Source organism: Trichosurus vulpecula, chromosome 5 (genome assembly GCF_011100635.1).
Source record: "Trichosurus vulpecula isolate mTriVul1 chromosome 5, mTriVul1.pri, whole genome shotgun sequence".
In the NCBI taxonomy this organism is placed as follows: domain Eukaryota; kingdom Metazoa; phylum Chordata; class Mammalia; order Diprotodontia; family Phalangeridae; genus Trichosurus; species Trichosurus vulpecula.
The window spans coordinates 277968625-277994616 of NC_050577.1; the positions used below are offsets into that span (position 1 = coordinate 277968625).

Below are 25992 nucleotides of genomic sequence, written 5' to 3' on the forward strand. Positions count from 1 at the left end.
GGCCCAGAGTAGGCCTTAGGGCCATGAATCATTGAGCAGACTTCTCAACCCACAAAGGCCAAAGACCATGAGCAGGTTAGTGGGAAAACTGCTAGATGGAGTTATAAAGTGGTCTGGTCCCAACCCTGGGGGTGGCAGAGGTGGTGCAGTGGTGGTGGCAGCAGCAGCAGGAAGCTCCTGCAGCTGCTTCCAGAGCTCCAGTGTCAGCTGCTTCTAGAGTCCCTGGCTCACACAGTGGGATGAATCAAGCAGCAGACCAGAGCAGGAGTGCAGAGCTTGCTTTGTCCTGCTTGGATCTGGGTTGCAATCCTGGCTGGCGGTTCTTAGGGAAGGAGGAGCACTACTGTGGCAGAGCTTGCAGTGACAGTGGAGTAGAAGTAGCTCTGAAACCAGCAGCGAAGCCCCTCAAGCTTGGAACAAAGTACTCTCTACTCTACAAGCAGTCATACCCTGACAAAAAGCTCAAAGGCCAATTAGTCGGCTGGGAACATGGCCAAGCAGTGAAAAAGAAGGCAGACTCAGACTCAGACTCAGACTCTAGAATCTTTTTTTGGTGACAAAGAAGATCAAAACATACAGCCAGAAGAAGTCAACAAAGTCAAAGAACCTACATCAAAACCCTCCAAGAAAAATATGAATTGGTCTCAGGCCACGAAAGAGCTCAAAAAGGATTTGGAAAAGCAAGTAAGAGAAGTAGAGGAAAAATTGGGAAGAGAAATGAGAGAGATGCAAGAAAACCATGAAAACAAGTCAATGATTTGCTAAAGGAGACCCAAAAAAATACTGAAGAAAATAACACCTTAAAAAAAAGAATAGCCCAAATGGCAAAAGATCTCCAAAAAGCCAATGAGGAGAAAAATGCCTTGAAAGGCAGAATGAGCCAAATGGAAAAGGAGGTCCAAAAAACAACTGAAGAAAATACCACCTTAAAAATTAGATTGGGCGGTTGGGGAGGGAGGAAGGAGGCAAGATGATGTTGGAAAGCACTATGGTGTGTGTTGATAACAGTGAGTACATGTGGAATGGGGATTTCCTGCCCGCACAGCTACAGGCCCAGCAGGATGCAGTCAACATAGTATGTCACTCCAAGACAGAAGCAACACCAAGAACAACGTGGGACTCATCACACTGGCTAATGACTGTGAGGTACTTACTACACTAACCCCTGACACTGGCCGAATTTTGTCCAAGCTCCACACAGTTCAACCCAAGGGCAAGATTACCTTCTGTACTGGCATTCACGATGCCCATTTGTATCTGAAACACAGACAAGGCAAGAATCACAAGCTGCAGGTCATTGCTTTTATGGGCAGCCCAGTAGAAGACAATGAGAAGGATCTGGTTAAGCTAGCAAAGTGGCTAAAGAAAGAGAAAGTGAATGTTGACATTATCAGCTTTGGGGAGGAGGAAGCAAACACAGACAGAATGACAGCCTTCCTGAACACACTAAGTGGCAAGGATGGGACCAGCTCGCATCTGGTGATGGTACCCCCTGGGCCCAGCTTGGCTGATGCCCTCATCAGCTCCCCTATCCTGTCTGGAGAAGGTGGTGCCATGTTGGGGTTAGAGGCCAGCAACTTTGAGTTTGGGGTGGATTCCAGTGCTGATCCTGAACTAGCCCTGGCCCTTCATGTATCCATGAAAGAACAGCAACAGAGGCAAGAGGAGGAGGCAAGACAGGCAGCAGCAGCCTTTGCTGCTAAGGCTGGGATTGCCACAGCTGGAACCAAAGATTCAGATGATTCCCTGCTAAAGATGATCATCAGTCAGCAGGAGTTTGGTCAGAGTGGACTCCTTGACTTAAGCAGCATGACTGAAGAAGAGCAGATTGCGTATGCCATGCAGATGTTCTTGCAGGGAGCTGAGTTTGTTCAGGCAGAGTCAGGTGACATCGATGCCAGCTCAGCCATGGATACCTCTGAGCCTGCCAAGGAGGAAGATAATTACGATGTGATGCAAGACCCTGAGTTGCTACAGAGTGTTCTGGAGAATCTGCCAGGCGTGGACCCCAATAATGAGGCCATAGGCAATGCCATGGGGTCACTAGCCTCACAAGCTACCAAGGATGGCAAAAAGGAAAAGAAAGAGGAGGACAAGAACTGAGGCCAGAGGGGAAGGAGTGCTCTGTCTCCTCCCTGAAATGGGGCTGAAAAGGGCATGGTGGGGAGTTGTCACATAGTGTTTAGGTGATGGTCTTCTATAACAGTTAAAACTGAAATACAGTTTTGTGATTTTTTTTTCTTAAAACTTAAAAAAAATTAGATTGGAGCAAGCAGAAGCTAGTGACTTTATGAGAAATCAAGATACTATAAAACAGAACCAAAGGAATGAAAAAATGGAAGACAAGGTGAAATACCTCATTGGGAAAATCACTGACCTGGAGAATAGATCCAGGAGAGATAATTTTAAAATTATTGGATTACTTGAAAGCCATGATCAAAAAAAGAACCCAGATATAATCTTTCAAGAAATTATCAAGGAAATTGTCCTGATACTCTAGAGCCAGAGGGTAAAATAGAAATTGAAAGAATCCACCAATCACCTCTTGAAAAAGATCCCCAAAAGAAAACTCCTAGGAATATTGTTGCCAAATTCCAGAGTTCCCAGGTCAAGGAGAAAATAATGCAAGCAGCCAGAAGGAAACAATTTGAGTATTATGGAAACACAATCAGGATAACACAGGAGCTAGGATTAAAGCCAAGAATCAGCTACCCAGCAAAACTGAGTATAATGCTCCAAGGCAAAATATGGATTTTCAATAAAATAGAGGACTTTCAAGCTTTCTCAGTGAAAAGACCAGAGCTGAATAGAAAATTTGACTTTCAAACACAAGAATCAAGAGAAGCATGAAAAGGTAAACAAGAAAAATCACAAGGGACTTACTAAAGTTGAACTGTTTTGTTTATATTCCTACATGGAAAGATGATATGTGTAACTCATGAGACCTTTCTCAGTATTAGGGTAGTTGAAGGGAATATACATATATGTAGACAGAGGGCACAGGATGAGTTGAATATGAAGGGATGATATCTAAAATAAAATAAAATAAAATTAAATTAAGGGATGAGAGAGGAATATATAGAGAGAGGGAGAAAGGGAGAGAGAGAATGGGGTAAATTATCTCAAATAAAAGTGGCAAGAAAAAGCAGTTCTGTAGGAAGGGAAGAAGGGGCAGGTGAGGAGGAATGAGTGAATCTTGCTCTCATCGGATTTGACCTGAGGAGGGAATAACATACACACTCAGTTGGGTATCTTACCCCACAGGAAAGTAGGGGGAAGAAGATAAAAAAGGGGGGATGATAGAAGGGAGGGCAGATCAGGGGAGGAGGGAATCAAAAGCAAACACTTTTGAAAAGGGACAGGGTCAAGGGAGAAAATTGAATAAAGGGGGACAGGATAGGATGGAGGGAAATGTAGTTAGCCTTTCACAACATGAGTATTGCGGAAGTGTTTTACATAATGATACATGTGTGGCCTATGTTGAATTGCTTGCCTTCTTAGGGAGGGTGGGTGAGAAGGGAAGAGGGGAGAGAATTTGGAACTCAAAGTTTTAAAATCAGATGCTCAAAAGAAAAAGTTGTTTTTGCATGCAACTGAGAAATAAGATATATAGGGAATGGGGCATAGAAATCTATCCTGCACTACAAGAAAGTAAAGGGAAAGGGGATGGCGGAGGAGTGGGGTGACAGAAGGGAGGGCTGACTGGGGAACAGGGCAATCAGAATATATGCCATCTTGGAGTGGGGGGGAGGGTAGAAATGGAGAGAAAATTTGTAACTCAAAATCTTGTGGAAATCAATGTTGAAAACTAAAATATTAAATAAATAAAACAAATTTTAAAAAAAAGTAACGGGGGGCAGCTAGGTGGCGCAGTGAGTAGAGCACCAGCCCTGGAGTCAGGAGGACCTGAGTTTAAATCTGGCCTCAGACACTTGACACACTTATGTTTCAACAATACGGCTAGCAGCTGTTGTGGGAGTGAAAGCCCAACAACAAGAACGCTACCAGCATGCTGCAAAAGCACAGGTTCTTTTGATCTGCTTAACTAAGGAAAGCTACGTGAAGGGGTTGACAAGCTTACTTTAATTCAGCATACAAATATCATTCACTTAGTTCAGGGGGAAAAGCCAGCACCCTGAACTTCAGAATAAATACAAACAAATGCCAAACATCAACAGACAGACCTTGTCTAATTCAAATCCCAATACATAGTTACCAGAGTTCAACAAGGTCTCAGCATCTGGGTTACAAGCTGGAGGGCCCTTAGCTACAGCTGCCTGGAGTCTCTACATCAACACCATCTTGAGTGAGAGCCCCGTGCAAATGGCTCTGTCCTCTCTTCTAATAGGGCTTCAGACATCATCAAACTTCATCTGAATGATCAGAACTTAGGCTGCTATGATTGGCTCTTGAGTTAGCCCCTCCCCTTAGGACCCTGGGAGGTTCACATCCACATAGGTTGGGTTAATACCTAATAGGGGTTAGAGCCTGGGGCTTAGCACTTAGTAAGACTCAATGAAATACACTGAATTACTCAAAAGAAACAAAGCCAAACTCTTCAAGGGCACTTGTTGAACTAAGTGCTAAGAGCCCATTTTGCTTACCAACACAACTTACTAGCTGTGTGACCTTGGGCAAGTAACTTAACCCCAATTGCCCTGCCTTCCTCCCTCAAAAAAAAGTAATTGGAAACTTGAATGTAATCCTAAAGAAAGGGTGGGTCAATAAATAGGTCATAGAAACAATCAATAATTTCATTAAAGATAACAACGAGTCAACATACAACAATTTATGAGATGTAGCCAAAGCAGAACTTATGGGAAAATTTATATCTCTAAACACTTATATCAAAAAAGAGCAGATTAAAGAATTAATCATGCAACTGAAAAAAAAAACCCTACAAAGCCAACAAATTAAAACCCACCAATTAAACAGCAGAATAGAAATCTTAAAAATTAAAGGAGAGATTAACAAAATTGAAAGTTGGAAGTATTGAACTAATAAAGCTAGGAGCTGTTTTTAAAAAATAATAATAAAATAGGTAAGCCATTAGCATTTGATTTTTTTCAAAAAAAGAAGAAAACCAAATTACCAGTATCAAAAAATGAAAAATATTAATTAATCACCAATGAGGAGGAAATAAAAGCAAATTATTAGGAGCTATTTCATCCAACTATAGGTCAATAAAACTAACAATCTAAGTGAAATGGATGAATATTCACAAAACCATAAATTGCCCACATTAACAGAACAGGAAACAGAATACTTAAGTCTTTTGTTGACTAAAAAAAAAAGAAAGAAAGAAAGAAAAGAAATTGAATGAACCATGGGTAACTTCCTAAGAAAAAACCCCAGGACTAGATGGATTTACATGCAAATTCTAGCAAACATTTAAATAACAATTAAGTCTTACATAAACTGTTTGAAAAAAATAGGTAAAGGAGTCTTACCAATTTCCTTCTATGATGTAAATATTGTCTTGATACCTAAAGAGAGAGTCAAAATAGAAACTATAGACCAATTTCTTTAATGATTATTTGTATAAAAAATAATACCAGTGAGACTACAGCAATATATTACAAAGATCAGATGTTATAACCAGGCTGGATTTATACCAGGAGTGCAGAGCTGGTTCAATGTTAAGAAAAATAATTTGTCATATTAATAATAAAAAGAACCAAAATAATATGATTATTTCAATAGATGCAAAAAGAGCTTTTGATAAAATTACAAGACCTATTCCTGTTTTTAAAAAAATACTGAAAGGCATAGGAATAAATGGAACTATCTTTAAAATAAGTAGTAATAATAATAAATTAAATTAATAATAATAAGTACAATCCAAAACCAACAGAAAGCATTATCTGTAATGGGTACAAGCTAGAAACCTTTCCATTAAGATCAGGAGTAAAGCAAGGATGTCCATTTTTCCATTACTACTCAATATTATACTAAAATGCTAGTTACAGCGTTAAGATAATACATATAATAAAACAATAAAAAAATTGAAAAAGGACAAAGAGGAAACAAAACTATCACTTTATACATATGATATGATTGTTTACTTAGATAACCCTAGAGTCTAAAAACTAACATGGGGGAGAGGAAGGATTATGACTCAGCACTCCTGACCCCTAGGCCATGTGTTATTATTTTGGGGAGTGAAGTTTAGCTTTTTTGGAGTCAAAAGTTCCCTGACTCTGTAAATAGACAAATATCTCGTTCAAAAGCCCCAACCTAATGACCATTGTGTCTAAAACTCTATAGTTGGTACTCTGAGAGGATATAGAGTATGTAGAAAATGTGCTTATTCTCAGAAAGCCTATGATTGACTGGAATCTGCCCCAACATCTTCCATGCACAAGTCTGTAAAGTTATAGAGGAGGTTATATAGAGAGTGTCTACATGCAAGGAGGATATAGATAGACTAGTTTCTGTTAAAGGTTGGCATACTTAGGATGAGAATATTCCAGTAGAATGGTATTTTTGAAGTGTGGAGTATTTTTTAAAATTGTCTTTGCATCCCCTGCACTTAACACAGGTAATTTCAAATAATTTACCCCACCATTCCATACCAGCTACATATAGAGATGGTTATATTTTTGATCCTATCTTCACCCACAAAGGCAAAAATTTCCATGTTCATGAATTGTTATTATCTTACCTGATCACAATCTATTGTCATTATGCCTCTGTCCCGCAACCCCAAATTCTACTCTTCCATTCTCTACCCCTCAGTTTTTTCCCAGCCCATTGTCCCTACACTTAGCTACACTCTCCTCCCTTCCCCATCTTGACCTCTTGGTAAATGAGTTCAGCTCTATACTACTCTCTTCTCTTGAATCTCTTGTTACCTTGCATCAAAAATCTTGCTGCACTAAGCCTTAGCCTTGGCTCACTCCCACTATCCATTGTCTCTACTCTTCTCACTATCCATTATCTTTACTTCTACACTTTACTTCTACACTTCTGCAGAATGAAGCTAGAGAAAAATCCCAAAATTGTATTGACTGGATAAACTACAAATTTATATCATATAACTGCAACTGGCCCCTCATTGCTGCTTCCCCCACCACCTCCCTAATTAACTCACTATTTCACTCACCACAGTAGCTCTTGCAAACCTTTTCATCTGTGCTCAAACCTTCCATGGTTCCAACTCCTTCACAACCTTGTTAGCTAAGAGCCTTGCCTCATATTTTACTGAAAAAAACTGAAGCCATTCACTAAGAGCTCCCTCTTCTCCCCTTCTCATTTCACATCACTCAGATGTCTTCTACCTCTATCTCCTCCTTCACCCCTATCTCACATAATGAGGTGGCCTTTCTCTTTACCAAGGCAACCCCCTCCTCATGCACAAGTGATCCTATTCCATACAAAATTCTCTAACAGATTGCCACCTCTCTCATCCACACTCTTTTACTTATCTTCAACTCTATTTCTACTCTCTCTACCCTCTTCTACTACCTACAAACATGTTCTTGTCTCCCTCATCCTTAAGAAACCCTCACTTGATCCATCCATTCTCTATAGCTATAGATCCACATCTCTCCTTTCTGTTATTCTTAAACAATAGATATCTCTACTTCCTTTTATCTCACTCTCTTTTTAACTCTCTTATCTATCTTCTGATCTCATCATTTAACTGAAACTGTTCTCTCCAAAGTTGCCAAAGATCTTGTGATTGCCAGATCTAATGGCTTTTTCTCAGTCCTGATCTTTCTTCATACATTCTTTATGAAAAAGAAATGCCTAGAACAATCAAGACTCTTAAGTGCACATTAACAAAGACAAAACACAACACAATAACCTATGACTTCTATTACCCGGGAAGTAATACTTTAAAAAAAATAAGATCAAAACATGAAACATTTAGTCATGGTTCCACCTTGGCTCTTCACTGTCTGAAAACTTCCTCAAGATCCATGTTTTATAGACTATTCCTCTTGCCAAAGGTCATCGTTTCCCGTGAGAAGCATTGTACAGGGAACGTTCATCTCCTGCATTGCAGCATGTTTCAGACTGGTGAGGTTGCTTCCCAGCCAGGAAACATCGATTTTAGAATTGTTGTTCAGCCATCTATGCCCAGGGAAAAACCCACAAAGTAGAAGAGCCAATCAGGGCCTTAAGAGCCTGATTCAGGTTCACCTACCTGAGCACATGTTCTAGCTACCATGTGTAAGCAGCTGCCATAGGTAATGGAAAACATAAAAGAGATCTTATTGTTGGCAGTTGGCAGATGGGAAGAAAAAGTATGCCAGAGGATGGAGTTACCCTTTAAAGTCTACTCAGTGGCCATTTGTTCTGGCTCAATGGGTAATTTTTTTTTGAATACCAGCACTTCTTGCTATCTTCTTGGGGGTCAAGGGACCAATAAAGGAATTACACATCATCAGAAGTGGATGCCTTGCCCTGGAGGAACTTAACCCCTGAGAGAGTCAATAAGTGAGGAAGAACTGAAAGATAGATACATTAAATCCACAAATCAGAGTCTATGCTATAATTGACACAGGGAAGTTCTATTGGGAAATAGGGATATGGTGAGGAAGTCAGAGAGAATTACATGTTTCTATAGGTACCTGACCAAAACCAGGGTCAGGTGGGATGCCATAGGATTATTAGGCACAGCTGTGAAACAAAAGGCCTTCTGGTTCTGGCCCTGATGTTATTTCTAAATCCTAAGGCCCCTAGACTCTACTCACTGGCTCTTCTGGCTCTTTCTAAAATATTGTTGTTCGTCTTTTTTGAAGAGGACCAATGACATCATGGGTGATTCTTGATTTTTGAGGAAATTGGATTTAAATGAAGCAGAGTTTTGCGAAATCATCAGCTTCACTGTCTCTTCCTGAGTCATTGAAGTGCAGCGGCAGGACAAAACTCAGGATGACTGGATGCAGTAGATGACATTGGTGTCTTTAATATCTGGCCAAGCTCGCCACAGTGCCTGTTTCAACCGCCTTCGTGGCCACTGGAACAAATTGTTCTCATCCTCCCATTCAGCCAGAGGAAGTCTTCACATCCTTGGTGTAGGCATCCCCCTAAATCACTGATGTGTTTGAAGCCTGTTGGTTACCCTCCACCTGGTTTAGCCCATCAGCTGAAATGGTTTATTAGGGTACGGTCACTGCACATGCTACAGTATGCTACTGGCTCCAACATAGTAAATAGGATATATCTAAAACCAAGAGTCAAGATCATATGTAATGTGGATAGAGGCTTTTCCAATAAGATCAGGGATAAATCAAGGATATCCATTATCACCACTGTTATTTGCAAACTGCAGGATATGAAATAAATCTATATAAATCATTAGCATTTCTGAATATCGACAATAAAACCCATCAAGAAGAGACAGAAAGACATGCTTGAAGAAGTATGGAAGGAGAAAGCCAGAACAGTACCTCCAAGCAGAAACTCTATTGGCTTAGACATAGTTCTGATCTTGCCACTAGGTGGTGGGTTTGACTCAGGAGTTAAGATTTTCTAGGCTCTTCACTGAGTACCGTTACCAGCTACACTGTGGGAGGTGGTGAAAAGTGGAAGGTAGGTAGATAGTGGGTGTTCAGCATCAAATCCACATGGCCTTCTCTTTTTGAAATAATTTTTATTTTTGTTATGTTTTATTATTTTAGTGCTTCAAACATTTTAAAAACTTTTTCACTTAATAGTATTTTTTTTAATTACAGGTAAAGATAGTTTTCAATATTCACTTCTATAAGATTTTGAGTTCCAATTTTTTTCCTCTCTCCCTCCTTCCCCTACTCCATCCTCAAGTTCACAAGTAATCTGATATAGGCTATACATGTACAATCATCCACATTAGTCATGTTGTGAAAGAAGAATCAGAACAAAAGGGGAAAACCATGAGGAAGAATAAAACAAATAATAAAGAGAGAAAATAGTATGCTTCGATCTGCATTCAGACTCCATAGTTCTTTCTCTGGATGTGGATAGAGGGGTGGGGAACCTGTGGCCTTCTAGGTCATTGGGTGTGGCCTTTTGATGAGTCCAAGTTTTACAGAACAAATCCTTTTATTACAGGGATTTATTCTGTGAAGTTTGGATTCAAAGGGCCATATTTGAGGACCTAGAGTTCCACATGTGGCCTGGAGGCCATAGATTCCCCACCCCTGAACAGCATTTTCTATCATGAGTCTTTTGGAATTGTCTTAGGTCATTGTATTGCTGAGAAGAGCTAAGTCTATCAAAGTTGATCATTGCACAATGTTGCTCTTACTGTGTACAATGTTCTCCTGCTTCTGTTCACTTCACTCAGCATCAGTTCATTTAAATCTTTCCAGGTTTTTCTGAAATCCGCCTGCTCATCATTCTTATAGCCCAATAGTATCCCATTACATTCATGTACCACAACTTGTTCAGACATTCCCCAATTGATGGCATCCCCTCAGTTTCCAATTCTTTGCATCTGTGATCTTCTGGAGCCATTCTCTTCCACCCTCTGTCCCCATCCCACAAAACAATTCGGAGAATGGAAAGGGGAAAACCCCCAAATGATCAAATTTCCTATAAAAAAAAGCCTTGGTCTAACAAGCTGCAAGGCCCAAAATGGGACTGGGAACACTAAAAGAAGGTAAAGTTGACTTACAATCTACACAGTGTCTCAGAGACTCCCTCTCCTTTTCCCTTGGCTAAGTAGGTGGACATTTGGGGCAGGTGGAAGCCATAAGCCTAAGTAGAGTTAGTCTACAGCTGGAAAAAGAATTCTCTCTGGTTGAATATTTTTGGTGAATGGAACAAGCTGTGGTTCCTAGGTAAGGTATACATGGAGAAAGAAGGCTTGGAATTTTATGGAAAAAAAAAAACCCTTGACCCAGCTATTCCACTGCTATGCCTATACCCAAAAGAAATCAAAGAAAGGGGAAAACTACATTTATGTGCAAAAATATTTACAGTAGCTCTTTTTGTGGCAGCAAAACAAAACAAAACCCTGGAGACTTCAGTGAATGCCCAACAATTGAGGAATGGTTGAAGAAGTTGTGACACATAGTTGTTAAAAGCTGGCAATTCTTCTTTTGAGAAGTGTTTTTTTCATATCCCTTAACTAGTTATCTATTGGGTAATGACTTTTGGTTTATACAATATGTATATGTATATACATATCTATCATCTATCTATCTTTCTATATGTAAATATATATGCTGTCTATATATCTTGGATATCACTTACCTGAGAAATTAGTTTCAAAGATTTTTTCCCATTTGACTGTTTTCCTTCTTAATCAGTGTGCATTCATTTTGTTTGTGCAGAAGTTTTTCAGTTTTATATAGTCAAAGACATCTATTTTACTTTTTGTAATTGCCTCTATCCCTTGTTTGGTTAAGAATATATCTCCTACCCTTAGCTGTGAAAGCCATACAATCTGCTTCTTTTTTAATTTTTTTATTGTATGATCTTTACTATTAGAGTTATGTAACCACTTTGAACAATGAAACTCTTTTTAAAATGCACAGAAAAGAGCAGAAGAAGATTTAGAGAGAAACAGATAAGCAGGGATAGATTTTAAAACTAACTTTCTGAATTTAGTATTTATTTTATAAAAAAACTCCCCTAAAACAAAAACAAAACCCCAACAGCAACAAGTTGTATGTAATGAGCTTCCCAGTTTCTTTTTACAAAATTCTTTTTTTAATCCTTTGTACATGGACATATTTAGGGCTTTTGGTGTTGTTCAAGTCAAAATATTAAAACATTTTAAAAATCATCCCCATAGTTGGTGTGCAAGGGGTGGTGAGAATAAATCCTCACTCTGATCTCCCTTTGCTTTTCCTGTCCTAGTCCTGGACCTGAAACTTGCCCTAGCACCCCCTCCTTTATTTATCCTCTATGATAGTATTGACCCTTCATTTTTCTCATGGCCTGTGGGGATCAAGTGTCTAAGGAATGTCCCCCTGGCACTCTAGAAATGAAAGGAAGGAGGACAAGCAGGCAGAGGTTGCTGGGAGATAGTCGGATAGATACCCCCTATGTGAGGAGAGATTGACAATTTTCTTTACAATTTTGCAATGTCTATTGAAGCACGTGATCATAGTGAATTGAGTGACTACACTGAGTGCCTGTCTGCGGGGCAGGGCATCGACTGAGAAGGGACAGTTCAGGAAAAGGGTAGGAATGGAGTCATATACTTTTCTATAATTTTCTAGTATCTCTGATCCTATTTCATAACCTTCTGGTCTCAATTTGGAATCCAGTCAACATAAATTTTAAGTTGCTCATGAAAGCAACTTGGCAGTATGGGAGGCTTATGTACCTTTAATAGAAAGGCAAGTTGAGCATGAACAGTGGTAGGACCCTATTGAAACCACTTGTTGGGTCTCTTGAGTATATTGCCACCTGGTGGACAAGTTAAATACCATCCTTTATTGGATAATTAAATAACTGACACCCTGTTTTTCCATAGGCTTCATCTCAAGTGTCTCATGGGCCAAGTACAAATACAGCTTATATTATCTCACACACCTATTGTGTATGGGTGTGTACAGTCATTTTCAGTCATGTGTGACTCTTTGTAACCTCATTTGGTGGGGTTTTTTTTGTTTGTTTTTAAGCAAAGAATGGTTTGCCATTTCCTTCTCCAGCTCATTTTACAGATGAGGAAACTGAGGCAAACAGGATTAAGTGACTTGGCCAGAGTCACACAGCCAGTGAGTGTCTGAGGTCCAATATGAACTCGGGAATTAGTCTTTCTGACAATCCACCAAGATTGGTGCTTTATCTCCTGTGCCACCTAGCTGCCCCACACATCTATTACATTGTCATATGAATAAATTTGTCAGAGCCTTTGTTAGGTGATGCCAGCATTTTTCCTGCTTTAATATAACTTAATATACATTTATTAAATGCCTATTATGTGCAATTAGTTGTGGAGATACAGAGACAAAAATTAAAAACAGTTCCTGACCACAAAGAGCTTACATTTCACTCAGTGATACAGCAGGTAAACAAACAAAAAAACCCAAAGAATATAATTTGAGGAGGAAGAAAGCAGTAATGCCTAGGGGCAGAGGGGGACTAAGGAAAGGGAAAGCACCTAAGCTAAGCATTGAAAGAAGCTAAGGATTCTCCAAGTCCAGTCTGATGAAAGAGAGAATTAAGAGATGTAAGTTAGGGAGTTAGGGAACAGCAAGTTGGTCAGTGAGCCTGGAATGCAGAGATCGTGATGAAGAGTGGAATAAGACTGGAAAGACAGGCTGGTGAGTCCAAACACAGCCCAAGCATACTGGTAGTCTCTTCTTTCAAGAAACTTCTCTCAATGGAGACTTCCTCTTCTCCCTTGGTGATTCATTTGGATGCCTTACCTCTGAAGCCATCACTGAAATCTTGCTAATATCTTGCTAATCACCTTGCTAATATCTAAATCCCTCCTGATTTAATTTCATCCTGTCACCTATGTTTTGTTTGTTTTCTTCAGCAGATGGCTAGGGGATTTCTATGTGGAGCTCTTAAAACAGAAAGATCTTCAGTCTTTTTGCACATGGAAGAGAGAGTCTGATGGCAGGCAGAGGTGAGTGGGGTAGGGGGACAGGGTCTCTTCTCCCACTGCCCACCCAACCTAAAACAGGATTAAGATTATTTCAGTCTTGAGTATCAGTAAGGCTTTTCTTATTTTGTGGCCTGGATAGAGAACAGGATGAAACACGGGAGACAGCAGACGACTTATGGGTCTGGAGGTTTGGGTCAGTCTGAAACCTCTAATCACTGCCCCCCTCCTAAGGCCACACTGGGATCTTTATTTAAGAGACCCAAACTCTTTAAGGAACTCACTCACGCAATTCAGGTAGTACCACCTTTCACACGTAGATCTCTCGGATAGTTACCCCAAGTTCAAGACATGGTGAATCAACATTCATTTAAAACCTTCCCACTATCCCAAACTGATGTGTTTACTTTTACCAGCTAGCACATTAATTCAAATAAAAGGCATTTAACGAAATAGCATATCAAAGAAAGTGATTCCTCTATGGAATACATTCTTCTATAAGTTATCAGCAGTAGAGATGGTAACAATTGCAGAGGACACATGCAGTCACACCTCTGATGATCCAGAGTTGCTGATGTTTTCTGGCAATATCATCATACTGTTCCTAGTTTCCACTCCTACTTCCAATGTCTGCTTTCTTACAAGGATGGTCTGAACTCTTTTAGTACCGAGTTGCTAAGTATAGGCACTATACCTGGATAAAGAAAGCCAATAAAAGCTAGCCAGAGTGGCACAGACTAAATCTAGTTAGAGGAATGCAGCATGTATCTGGTACTGATTGTCCATAGTCCCTGACAATATTTAATTTAGGATTAGAAAATTTCTTGAAATTCCCAATTTAACGCTTTATGAGATCCTGTACCCCCAGAACCTATTTCAGAGACTCTCAAAAACAACAAAAAAGCAAAACAACAACAAAAACCACAGCAGCAGTGTGGAAACTGGAGCTCCCAGGATCTCCTCTAATTGGCATGCAAGAAAAGTTGAGCAATACAAAAGCTATGAGAAGGAAGCAAGGTCATTGTCCACTCTCCGCTCCCTTCTTGGCCCATATTATTATTGGCCTTGTTATGTATACTGGCCAACAACAGACCCCTTGACTTCTATATTCTTTCTCCCTACAGGTGTAACAGGCACTTACCATATGCCATCATATAAATAACATCCATCTGTTCAGTTTGCATCCCCAGATTTTCATCACCAATTGTTAAATGGGGAAAATAATGGTACCTAGCTCCTAGGGTTGTTATGAGGATCATATAAGATAATATTTGTAAAGCATTTTTAGTACATAACAGGTATTTAATAAGTGCTAATTTCCTCTCTCCCTCCCTCCCAGATTCCATGTGCTTGAAGGTGATCTGGGGCCACCGTTGACAGGAGGGAATTGCTTCTTGGAGTTAGCAGAACCGAGACTTGAACTGAACCCAGTATCGGGACTCCAAGTATCACCACATGCAGCTTTCCCCTTTGCCCCTGCCTAGATCTTCAGAGACTTTCTTATACCTGCCCACCCTCACCCATGCCTCTCACTCCATGCCCATGGATCCCATGGAGAGAGACTTGGTGGCTGAGTTTTTCTCCTCCTTCTGACTGTCCTGCCTGTACTCTGGCAATTTCCTCTGGCAACTCCCACACCCTGGGCTAACTTTAGGGTTGGTTTCCAGCAGTGGTTGGAGTTTTTATGTTAAAAAAATATTTTAGGCTGTTGGTGGGGAGGGAGCAGAGGGATGGGCAAAGAATAATAAATACGCTTGTGAAAGGAAGACTGTCTGGATGGGTTGCAGCTGTTACTAGTAGTCCACAGGCTGGCCTTTGGGTCATGCCAGGGGCTGGGGAACCATAAAGCAGCAGGGAGGGCTAGTCGCTTTCCCCAGTCCAATAAGAGAGAAAAAAAACCATACACATGGAAAGAAAAGCTTTCTTCCACTTCACCAGGTCTTCTCTCTATTTTCCCATGTAGGTTTTTTGTCTTCATATTTAGGACTCAATTCAAGTATCACCTTAATTAATCCCCTGCAACCATTGGTTTCCTCCTTCCCAAGCTACCTTGTACTTATTTGGAATATAATATATAAAATGATATAATATATAAAATACAATATATTATATTATAATATTTTAATATAATGTAATGTGTATGTATGTGTGTATATATATATGTGTGTATATATATATGTGTATATATATGTATGTGTATGTGTAGATATATACATGTTCTTTTCCTACTCAGTTTTAAGTTCCATACATATAGGGCAATCCCTGTGTTTCGTTTTTTATCTTGGTATTTCTAGCACATGGCACAGCGCCTGGAACAGAATAAGTGCTTAATAAATACTTATTGATTGATTGCTATTTGCTCAGGGCCATAGGTCAGAACAAACAGGAAAGGGCTGGATTAAGGTTAAAAAGCCAGAAAGGACTTCTATCAATCAAAACTTGCGGTTTTGTTTGTTTCTATCTTAGGTCCCTTTTCCCTACAATTCATCTTCTTTCCCAGCTCTGGAAATAACAAAGGGAAGGGGAAGAAGAGAAGGGGACAAAACATTTATATCATGTTTACTACGTGCTAAGCATTGTGCTAAGCCTCTTACACTCACCTCAGCTGATCCTCATTTCACCTAGCACAGGGATTCTTAAACTGGGCTCCACTATGGCAGGTCTGTTGATAGAATTCAGGAGATTTGTGAATTTGAATTGGGAAAACATTACACCATTATTTTCACTAACAGATAATGGATATTTAGCATTTCCTTCAATTTATTTAAACACATTATTCTGAAAAGAGACTGCCAAAAAGAGATACAAAAAAGGTTTATAAACCCCTGCTTAGAGAACTGGACTTGGTTACTATTCTCACAGTACCAGCCTTCGGCTTCCATCTCCTTGCTGTTCTATTCCCAGCTTTTTTTTTCCATCCCTCTATTCTTTTCTAGAGTCTCTCTGTCTCTCTGTCTCTCTTTCTCTGTCTCTCTGTCTCTGTCTCCCCTCTCCTTCTTCCCCCCTTCCCCTCTTTTCTCTCTTAGTCTCTTTCTCTCTGTCTGTCTGTTTCCAGGTCCTTTATAATCTCCCTGGGGAAGAGAGTAGAAAGTGTGTATATTGGGGAGTTGCCAGGGTGGGGTGGGGGGGCAGAAGGTGGCAAAGGACAGAAACAGAACAAACAACCTCAAGTTTGATGGGAGGTTAACACTGTCAATATTTGGGATGAGCAGAATAACAGAGACAGAAGATGCGTATACATAGAAACAGATGGAGAGAGAAACCAATACTAAGAAAGACAAAATCAAAAGCAGAGTCAAAAAGAAACAGTGAGGAATAGTGATCACCAAGCAGTTGCTCCAGTCAGGCCCACACAGACATTCCTGTGGCCTGTGATCCCAGGGTAGGCCCAGCAGAGCAGGGCAGTTGGGCCAGCCCAGTGCCTTGGCTAAGCATCAGAAGAGTGCTTGAGATAAAATGGCTCCCCTCACCCACCCCATCACCTCTCCCACTCTGGAGATTTCAGGATCTAGGGATGGAAGGGACCTTTGAGATCACAGACTCCCTTCTCCTCATTTCACATTGGAGGAAAGTCAGCCCTAGGGAGATGCAGTGATTTACTCGATGTCATATACATATTAAATAACAGCTGGAATTCCAACCCAGGGTTCCTGACTCCAAATTTATCCTTAGTTTTAGGGGGAAAATGTATCCTTCCTTTGCAAAACCTTCTTTCTCTTAATCTTGAATAGTGGACTCATAGATTTATATAAATGGAAATGGTCATGTAATAGCAACTTTAAGTGATATTGAAATATAAATAAGATGTCCAAATTCAGACTACAGTCTGTAGCCAGGAGAACAAATCTCTTTCTCATACACATACCTTCTCCCACTGGTCAGAGAGGAAACAGGAAGTGAAAAGATTGGACAAATGAAGGGGACCTGGGTTGTTTTTCTTGGGCAATGCCCCAGGGAAGGGGAGGAGAAGGGAAAACAAAGGGGATGATGATGATATTAAGAATTCTCAGTAGACCCAGGTCTCCTAAGGAATATCTATTAACAATGAATAAAAGTTCCAGATGGGATTTTAAAACCAAAGAAAAACATCATTGACTTTCTCAATACCATAAAGGACAGCCCAAGGACATGGGACCTACAGGAAAGGAAGTTACAGTGTTCAAGGTCTCTAGTGAGAGATGACAAGGAAACCAGGGCACTGCCAGCATGCCAAGGTCTGTGCCAACTGCAATAGGGCTATTCTAGGGGCAGAGGCCTAGGCAGACTCCTGAGTTGAAAATCTGAAGCCACAGATGACTGGGTCAGTGACTGCCCAGGGAAATAAAGAAGTAACAGCATAACCACAGGTCCTGGAATGTCCCAGGGAGACCAGACTAAAAGCCAGTTAATCTGGGTCAGGTTGCCCCACAAGCCTTCCCCTGAAATGGCAAACTTCCAGTAGGTGACATCCCAAGGACATTGACAAGGGCCATGCTATGGTTGGGGAAGCCCCAGAAGAGAGAGAAATAGCTACAGACTGTGGCAATGGGTGGAGTCTGTTACCAGGGATGTAACCAGAACTCTAATCTCAGGCCAGAGAAGTGGAAGAAGGCAGGGCCGGAATCCAGGCAGTCTCCCACCCAAAGACCACAGGACAGCTATCTATAGACTGTAGCAGATACAGGATCTAGCAATGATATAACTTCATCTCATGCAATATGGCAAGAGACAGGACATAAACTTAATCATTCCATCTAATATTACTTGAAGCGGGAGGTGGGGTGTGGAAAGCTTGGCCTTGGCACAGTCTTAATTCAAGAACTGTAGCTATAGATATAAGAAAACAGAAAGGAAAAAACCCTCTGACAATAAAGAAATACTGTGTATTAAGGGATCCCAAGAAAAAATTCCAGAGAAAGAAAATAACCCCCAAATAATAACCTCATAGTAACCTCAGGAAAAAAAAAATAAGAAACTCCAACAATGGATAGAAGAAATGAAGGAAGAGCTGAAATAGATAAAAATGAATGGAACATTTGGAATGAGAATAAACAACTTAAAATACAAATTGAACAACCTTACTCAAATAGTTGACCCCATAAAGATATTGACTAGAACAAACAGAACTCAATGATTCCATGGAGCCATAAGAAATATTAACACAAAATACAAAAAATAAAAAATTAGGACAATTTTGATATCTACTATTAAAAACAACTGACTGGGATAATAAGACAAGTAGTGGTTATTTAAGAATCATTAGATTCTATGAAAACTATGATCAAAGAAAAATATTCTTTATAAAAGAAAACTGCCTGTATCGATTAGAGTCAGAGTACAAAGTGAAAATAGAATATACCCTTCACTTTCTGAGAGAAACCCCAAATTGAACACATTCAGAAATATCATAGCTAAAATCCAGAGTTTTGGGGTCAAAGAAAAGATCTTGCTAGCAGTCAGGAAAACAGAAATAGTTTTGTGTACAATTATTTATGGGGTTTTGTGTGGTGTTGCTAATAGGGAGGAAGATATGACTCCTGAGTGACTAGAAGAATGATGAATATGATGCTGTATGTCTTGTTATAAGGGACGTACTCAGTGGTGGGATTCAGTCGGTTCACACCAATTTGACAGAACCGATACCTAATCTTATATTGAGTTTGGTGAACCAGTTGTTAAAATGGCACTTTAGGGTTAGGGTTATGGACCATAACGATATGTTTGCTTACTGTAAGTTTCAGTGCTTTTGATTTTTTTTTTTCTTTACTGCAGTAGGATTGAGAAATTTGGGTTCTATTGCACAGCAGGAACTATAAAGCGTATGTCTTTTTTTTTAACATAAGCAATTATCATGAAGTTTAGGGTGAGACGAATATTTGCCAGAAGGAGTTGGAGCGTCGTTCGTGATGGCTGTTGCATGAGGAACTGCACGAAATGTTGCAAGAAAGGAGGAAGTATTACCTTTCACTCGTAAGTATATTTTTATCTTTATTTTGACTTTTATTTTAATAGTAATATTAACTGTAATGACTAATTATTACTCTGATGTGGAGTGTAAATGAAAAACCAGGATTACGTACTATTGCTCAGAAAGTATGCTCTGCTTGAAAATATATCCTAGCTCTATGGGAAGAGTGGTCACAGCTTTTCCGTGACAAACAGGTTTGTTGCACACATCATTCTATCGTATTTAATCTGCATAGCCACTGCCATTTATTAATTTAGCCTAGAAATTTTCATTTGCTGTCGATAAAATGAAGAAAATGTATGTTCTGACTGATGTTTATCAATAGTATAAGCACAGTGCTTTGTTTATAAACGTTTATGACATGACAACACACGGACTAAAGGTTCTCCTAAGAGTTCGAAGACAGACATCTGAGAGGAAACGATGTAATGATTTTTAATTTTCAGCAATCACCACATTAAATGGAAGACTCTGAACAAGTAAAGTCTTTGCCCTCTAAGATCGATTACGTTGATGTATCGGAGATTACAGGTCATAGACTGGGTAAACCAGCCGCAAAAAACAGTGTCCCGTAAAGTTTGAGCAGAAATGCTCTAAAGATGCACTGCATGTTCAAGTCATTGTTAACCCAAACTGCCCGTTTTTCTCTTTTGCTATGTGACTGGCCCATTTCAATAATGGGGGAAATGAAACCTGCACTGCAGGGGTTATTGTGGTGAACATCTTTGGTAAACTTGAAAACATTAGAGAAATGTGGGTTAGGATCATTACTCCATTATGAAGAAACATTTTGCATGCACAAGGAAAAGTCTGTGTCATGGGGAAATGAATTTTTAAAAAAAGTTGCCAGATCCTATGAATCATAGATTTAGAATGAATCTAATTTTACAGACAAGGAAACTGAGGCTGAGAGTAAGTGATTTTCCCAGGGTCACATAGTTAGTGACTTATGCATGATTTGGACTGAAGTTGTCCAGTACTTAATAAATGCTTATGCTTACTAAGTGACTGATTCCAAAAAAAAAAACAAACAAAAAACCAATGGTCATTAGGGCAGAGAACCAGTTATTAATTTATTTGAATCCCACCACTGGATGTACTGAATTGTTTCAAGAGACTCTCTGAAACATATGAAGAAAGGAGCGTCAGGGAGGTGGTGGAAATAAGAAAATCTTTGAGATGGTAGACCAGCATGGGGAGACATCCCTATCATGTCTTTAGGCTTGCTTGAAATTCTAGGGACTGCTGAGAATGGACCTTCCCTAGACTAGATCCTTCTCTTTGACCCAGCTTGAGCTGAGATCTCATCTTGCTCCCAGATAAAGAGCTCATTCACCCTTGTGTGTTATTTAGTATGTTGTATAATTTCTCCTGGGTAGATGGGTGCTGCAGTGGATAGTGTCAGGCCTGGAGTCAGGAAGAGTCATCTTTTTGAGTTCAAATCTGGCCTCAGACACTTACTAATTGTGTGGTCCTGAGCAAGCCACTTAACCCTGTTTGCCTCAGTTCTTCATCTGTAAAATGAGCTGGAGAAGGAAATGGCAAACCGCTCCAGTATCTTTGCCAAGAAGACCCCAAATGGGGTCACGAAGAGTCAGACATAAACTGTAGAACTACTGAACAAGAACATATTTTTCCTAATATTTGTTTGCTATTTCCTTGAATAAATGGATTTAGTCTCTATTTGATATATACAGAAGCCTTTTGTATAATTAGCATTTGGTGAAGAAGGACAAAGCCGACGAGTATTAGCCAAGGCCTACCCTCTCCCTTAAGACCATCCAAGGAAGCAGCTTTTGCTCTGAACCTATCCTACCCCTAGACTAGAGATATTTGAAAGCTGGAAGATGGATACAATTCTAGTCTTGGAGACTGAAGAAGTGACTGTTCAGCCTTAGCTGTCCTAATACTTGTTTCCCCACCTCTTTCCCGCCCCTTCCCCAGCCTGCAACCTTCTAGCTGACCCTCCTCATATTCTCTGACGGACAGGGCAGATCGCAGATCATAACTATCCATGTCACCCTCAAGGCACATTTTTATATTTAGACAACTCATACACACCTCATCTTATATTTGTGTACGTAAGGAATTGCAGTAAAGATCATAAAAGATTTAGCAATAACTAAGGAAAAATTGGAATATGATATACCAAAAGGAACAAAAAAGCTTGCTTACAACCAAGAACAATTTGTACAACAAAACTGAGTATAATAAAACAGAAAACTTTCCTTAATTTTTTTGTTATGAATTAGAAAAACATCAACAAATATGAACATTTGTGTATACAAAGAAGGCCAGGAAAAGAGGATGTTAAAATAGTTTGAGTTTTTTAAAAATTTGTGTGTTAAATCTAATGTGGTAGAATCAATATTGCTCTGCTTTTCTGCTTCCTCTATAAAGTTCCTTCTGCTTACTTTAGTGTGTTTAATAAAAATGTTTCATTTGATGCCCTTTTATTTCTTTTTTTCATTACTATCATTTCCCCTATATTCTCTCCCCTGACACACTCATCCTACACACATCTCCCTTGTGTGGGAGGCCTGGCAGGATTTAGGCCAGTCTCATACTTCATAAAATGAGACACTTGTAGACCTTCTGCAGTGAAGAAAAGGAGGCCTTCTTAGCCATCATAGAAAGATATTGGGTAAGGTGACAGTCTTGATTTAGCTGAGGAGCTTTTCCCTGTCTCTGTGTTGTCCATGCTGATCTGCTATTCATACCCGAGGGAGAGCTACCACTATTTCTTCATGGGACAGTATTTGTACTTAGGATACCAAGAAAAAATGTCTATGTTCACACAGCTAATAAGTGTCCAAGGTCAGATTGGAACTTGGGTCTTCCTGATTCCAGGCCCAGGAATCTATTCATTGCACCACCTAGTGGCTTCTGGATGGTGCTCTGCAGAGCATCTGTACTTTGCAGGTTTTTTTCAAGAGAAGAGGAAGTGATATTCCCCAGGGGCTAGCCAGGAAGCCTAGGATGAAGGACTAGGGAGGAGTAACTTTTCTGCCTAGTCCAACAGGACATCGGTGGTCCAAGACTTTATCTCCTGTGCCAATTAGGTTTCAACAATGGTTTCGATAACTTTTAAAGAAAATTAGCCTTAGTCTACGAGCAGATCTTGCTCCAACCACACCTTGTAACATAAGAGTATAGTCAAACAAAACAAATTTGTATTGTATTGAGTCTGACTTATGTAAGTCTCATTCTGTACCTACAGACTCCCTCTACAAGGGATGGGAATCGTGTTTCTTCATCAGACTTCTGGAGTCATGATTGGTCATTGCATTAATCAGAGTTAAGTCTTTCAAAGCTATTTTCATTGTATAAAGAGTTTCCTAGTTTTGCTTACTTCACCCTGCATCAGTTCATACACATCTTCTTTTCCAAGTTTCTCTGAATCCATTTTCTTATTTTCTACAACATAATAATATCATATTACATTACAATAGAATAATTTATCCAGACATTCCCCAACTGATGAATACTTACTCTCCAGTTTTTTTTTTTTTTACGTAAGAAAAATGTTGCTATATATATTGTTGCATGTACGGGTCCTTTCCTTTTTATCTCTAGTAGTGGTATCATTGGGCCAAAAGATACCTATAGTTTAGTGACTTTGGGGGTGGAGATGATCTCTGTCTGCACCTCTACTCCACCCAGCACTTTGAACCCCTACAAATGGATTCCCTATCACTGTAATTAATGCTTATCATTATCACCCAGAGTTCACATCTCCCTTTTCCAGCCTTTCTCTTTCCTCTTGTTTCCCACTCTGTCTTCCTCCCAATTTTCTTCTGCTTCTTGAACTTTAAGCACTTTAGGCCTGCAGGGGTGGGGAACCTGCTGCCTTTTGGCCACGTGTGGCCTTCTAGGTCAGCCTTTTGACTGAATCCAAGTTTTACAGAACAAATCCTTTTCTTAAGAGGATTTGTTCTTGTGAAATTTGGATTCAGTCAAAGGGCTGCACTTGAGGACCTAGAGAGCCACATGTGGCCTGGAGGTCACAGGTTCCCCACCCTTTCTTAAGGTTTGGAAAGCTACTGTTCTGGACTCTCTGTTGTCTTCTTAAGCTGCATCACCTCAAGCAGCAATGAAGGATCAGGAAGCTGAGGGAATGGGCCCAATGTGTATTAGAAGGAATGCACATTTAGGAGACTCCTCTGGATAGTGTGGCACCAAAATATGCAGCTACCTTCGTGACTGTGAAGGATGTCTGGTGAGGGCATCTCACAGATGTCAAGCAAAGCCTGAATAAGATATTTCTCAAGGCCTACCAGGTCAGTGGGGTAGCTGGCATTTTTCCTTGCTCAGCTGGCAGTTGCCTGCCTTCCAGAAGGCATCATTAGTGGTTATGATCCAAGGCAGACTCAATGTTCCTCCCCTTACACAGGTGTCATGGAAAATCTGAGGCCTTGATCTTTGTTCTTGATTGTTCCTCCCCTATTTTTTACAACTGGAAACTTTCGGCTGCTTTGTTCTCATTAACTAGGAAAGGGAGGGAGGAAGAGTGCCTTGAGTCAGCAGGTGAGGGTAGAGGCACCTGCTACTTCTTCTGATCAACTATGACCTACATACACACAGTGATATGGGTGCACATAAAATCATGTGCATATGGAGACAGAACCTTCACTCCTTCGATAAAATGTGTCTCCTCTTATGTCACCCTCCACCTCAGGATTAAACTCCTATACCTCCACATACCTGCTTACTAGACCCCAGCATTCTGGCACACTATTTCTCCATTCCTCTTCCCTCGCTCCTGCCATTTGATGTCCGTTTTCTCCCAGCCTCAGGGGTAACAAAATTTCTCCTTAAAGATCCCAATAAAAATTTATGATCAGAAAACAATTTAAGAAATTGCTTCCCTCCACTGGGTCCTGGCTCCTCCTTACCTCCACCCACCTCTAGTCATTTCTTACTCTACTATGGTCCTTGGCTAAGGGTTCATGGAAACTTTTCAGGTCACTGGTTCTTTCCTTCCTCAGGGGAATAGGGCCCATCTTCCCTCCATCTTTTCCCCCTTCCTCCTTTAACAGAGATTCTGGTGTACATAGCTCCTTCTTCCAAGCAACTCCTAACCCTTCTCAAAGAAGAACTCACATTACAAATAGGAAAACAGAGACCCTGAGAGGGTCCATAACTCAGGTCCAGCATGGCTGTGTTGAGACTAGAACCTGAGGTTCCTGGTCAGCAGCTATTACTGGTCTATTATGGTTTGTGTCTAAACGAAGATGTGAAGACTGAGATGGGGACTGGAGTTAGTGAGAAATTCCAGAATCAAAGACGAATGAAGACAGGGAAAAGAAATGCTTATATGTGGCTGAGAAAAGAATGGGAAAGACTATGGAGTTCCCTTTCTTCCAAGGAGTTCCCTCTTTTCCAAAGTATCTTGCTGAGCTTATACCAGCACATTCACTCACTGACTCAAGTATATGTGAGAGCATCAACTTGTTCACCATTGTGCTTGGCCCAACGAGACATGAGTAGATATGGGTCCTTGGCTTTAAGAAGTCTAGTTGGGGAAACAAAACATTTATGCATGAAATAATAGTAAATAATACAAGAATCACATGTGATTAAGTACTTAGCACAGTCTATAGAAATAGAACTATGTAGGGGTATAGAGGCAGGAATTCAGCCACCCTGGAGAAAGAGAAATTGCAGCAGTGGGCCAGAGCTGAACCCAGACCTGGGCTGGCTGACCATCATCCTCTGTACCACCTCTCCCTCCTCCTTCCCACTGTAAGCTTTACTATTCTTCTTCCATTCATTACTATCCCTAGGACTTCTTTCCGTTTTCTCTTCCTACCACTATATTAATCAACCACCTGCCACGTAGAAGCAAACTGTTCCTAATTCCCACCTCCAGTTCTCTCCCCCACATCCTCTGCAACCCTACTTCACACATGGCCCACTCCAACCCCACTCCTCTAATCCCTTCCATTGTGCTCTCTGGAATTCCTGTTCTGTAATGAACAAACTCTTCTTCATCCTGGACTTCTTTCTCTTGTACTTCCTATTAGCCCTCAATGAGACTTGGCTTTCCTCTGATGATACTACAGCCCCAACCATCTCCTCTAGTATTGACCATACCTTCTCCCATGCCACTTGACACTAGTCCTGGAAGGGAGATTGGAATATTCTTTGCTCCCCACAACTGCTTCTAGACCTTCCTTTTACGTATGTCAGTCACTCAGCAACCTCTCCTTTGAAGTCCATTTAAACAGAATTTACCAGCCAATCCAAATCATGGATAAATATAGATGTTTAAATAAATAAATAACATAAAGCAATATTCTTCAACTTCAATTGGGTCCTTAATACAGTATGATTGTCCTTATATTCTTCTCTAATTGCTTCCCTATCTCGTTTCCAAACATTCTCTACCCTTCTCAAAACTCGCACACACTACCTCTTCCTCCCAGCTAGAGAACCTTGTCTCTTACTGAGAAAATTGAGGACATTCAATATTGGTTCCTTCTTCTCCTATTCTCTTCATCTCAAAATCCTTCAATATTACCTCCAATTTTCCTCTCCTTCCCCC

General features: G+C 40.2%; 1 protein-coding gene across 1 annotated transcript; it reads left to right on the plus strand.

Moving 5' to 3' along the window:
• Window positions 1-970: 970 nt before the first annotated feature.
• On the plus strand, window positions 971-3284 carry LOC118852076 (26S proteasome non-ATPase regulatory subunit 4-like; the record flags this gene model as incomplete). The annotated part of the gene is given in 3 exon segments (XM_036761721.1): window positions 971-1088; window positions 1091-2099; window positions 3275-3284. Coding segments are annotated over 3 exon segments (1137 nt in total), but the record flags the coding sequence as incomplete, so codon positions are not given.
• Between the last annotated feature and the right edge of the window lie 22708 nt (window positions 3285-25992).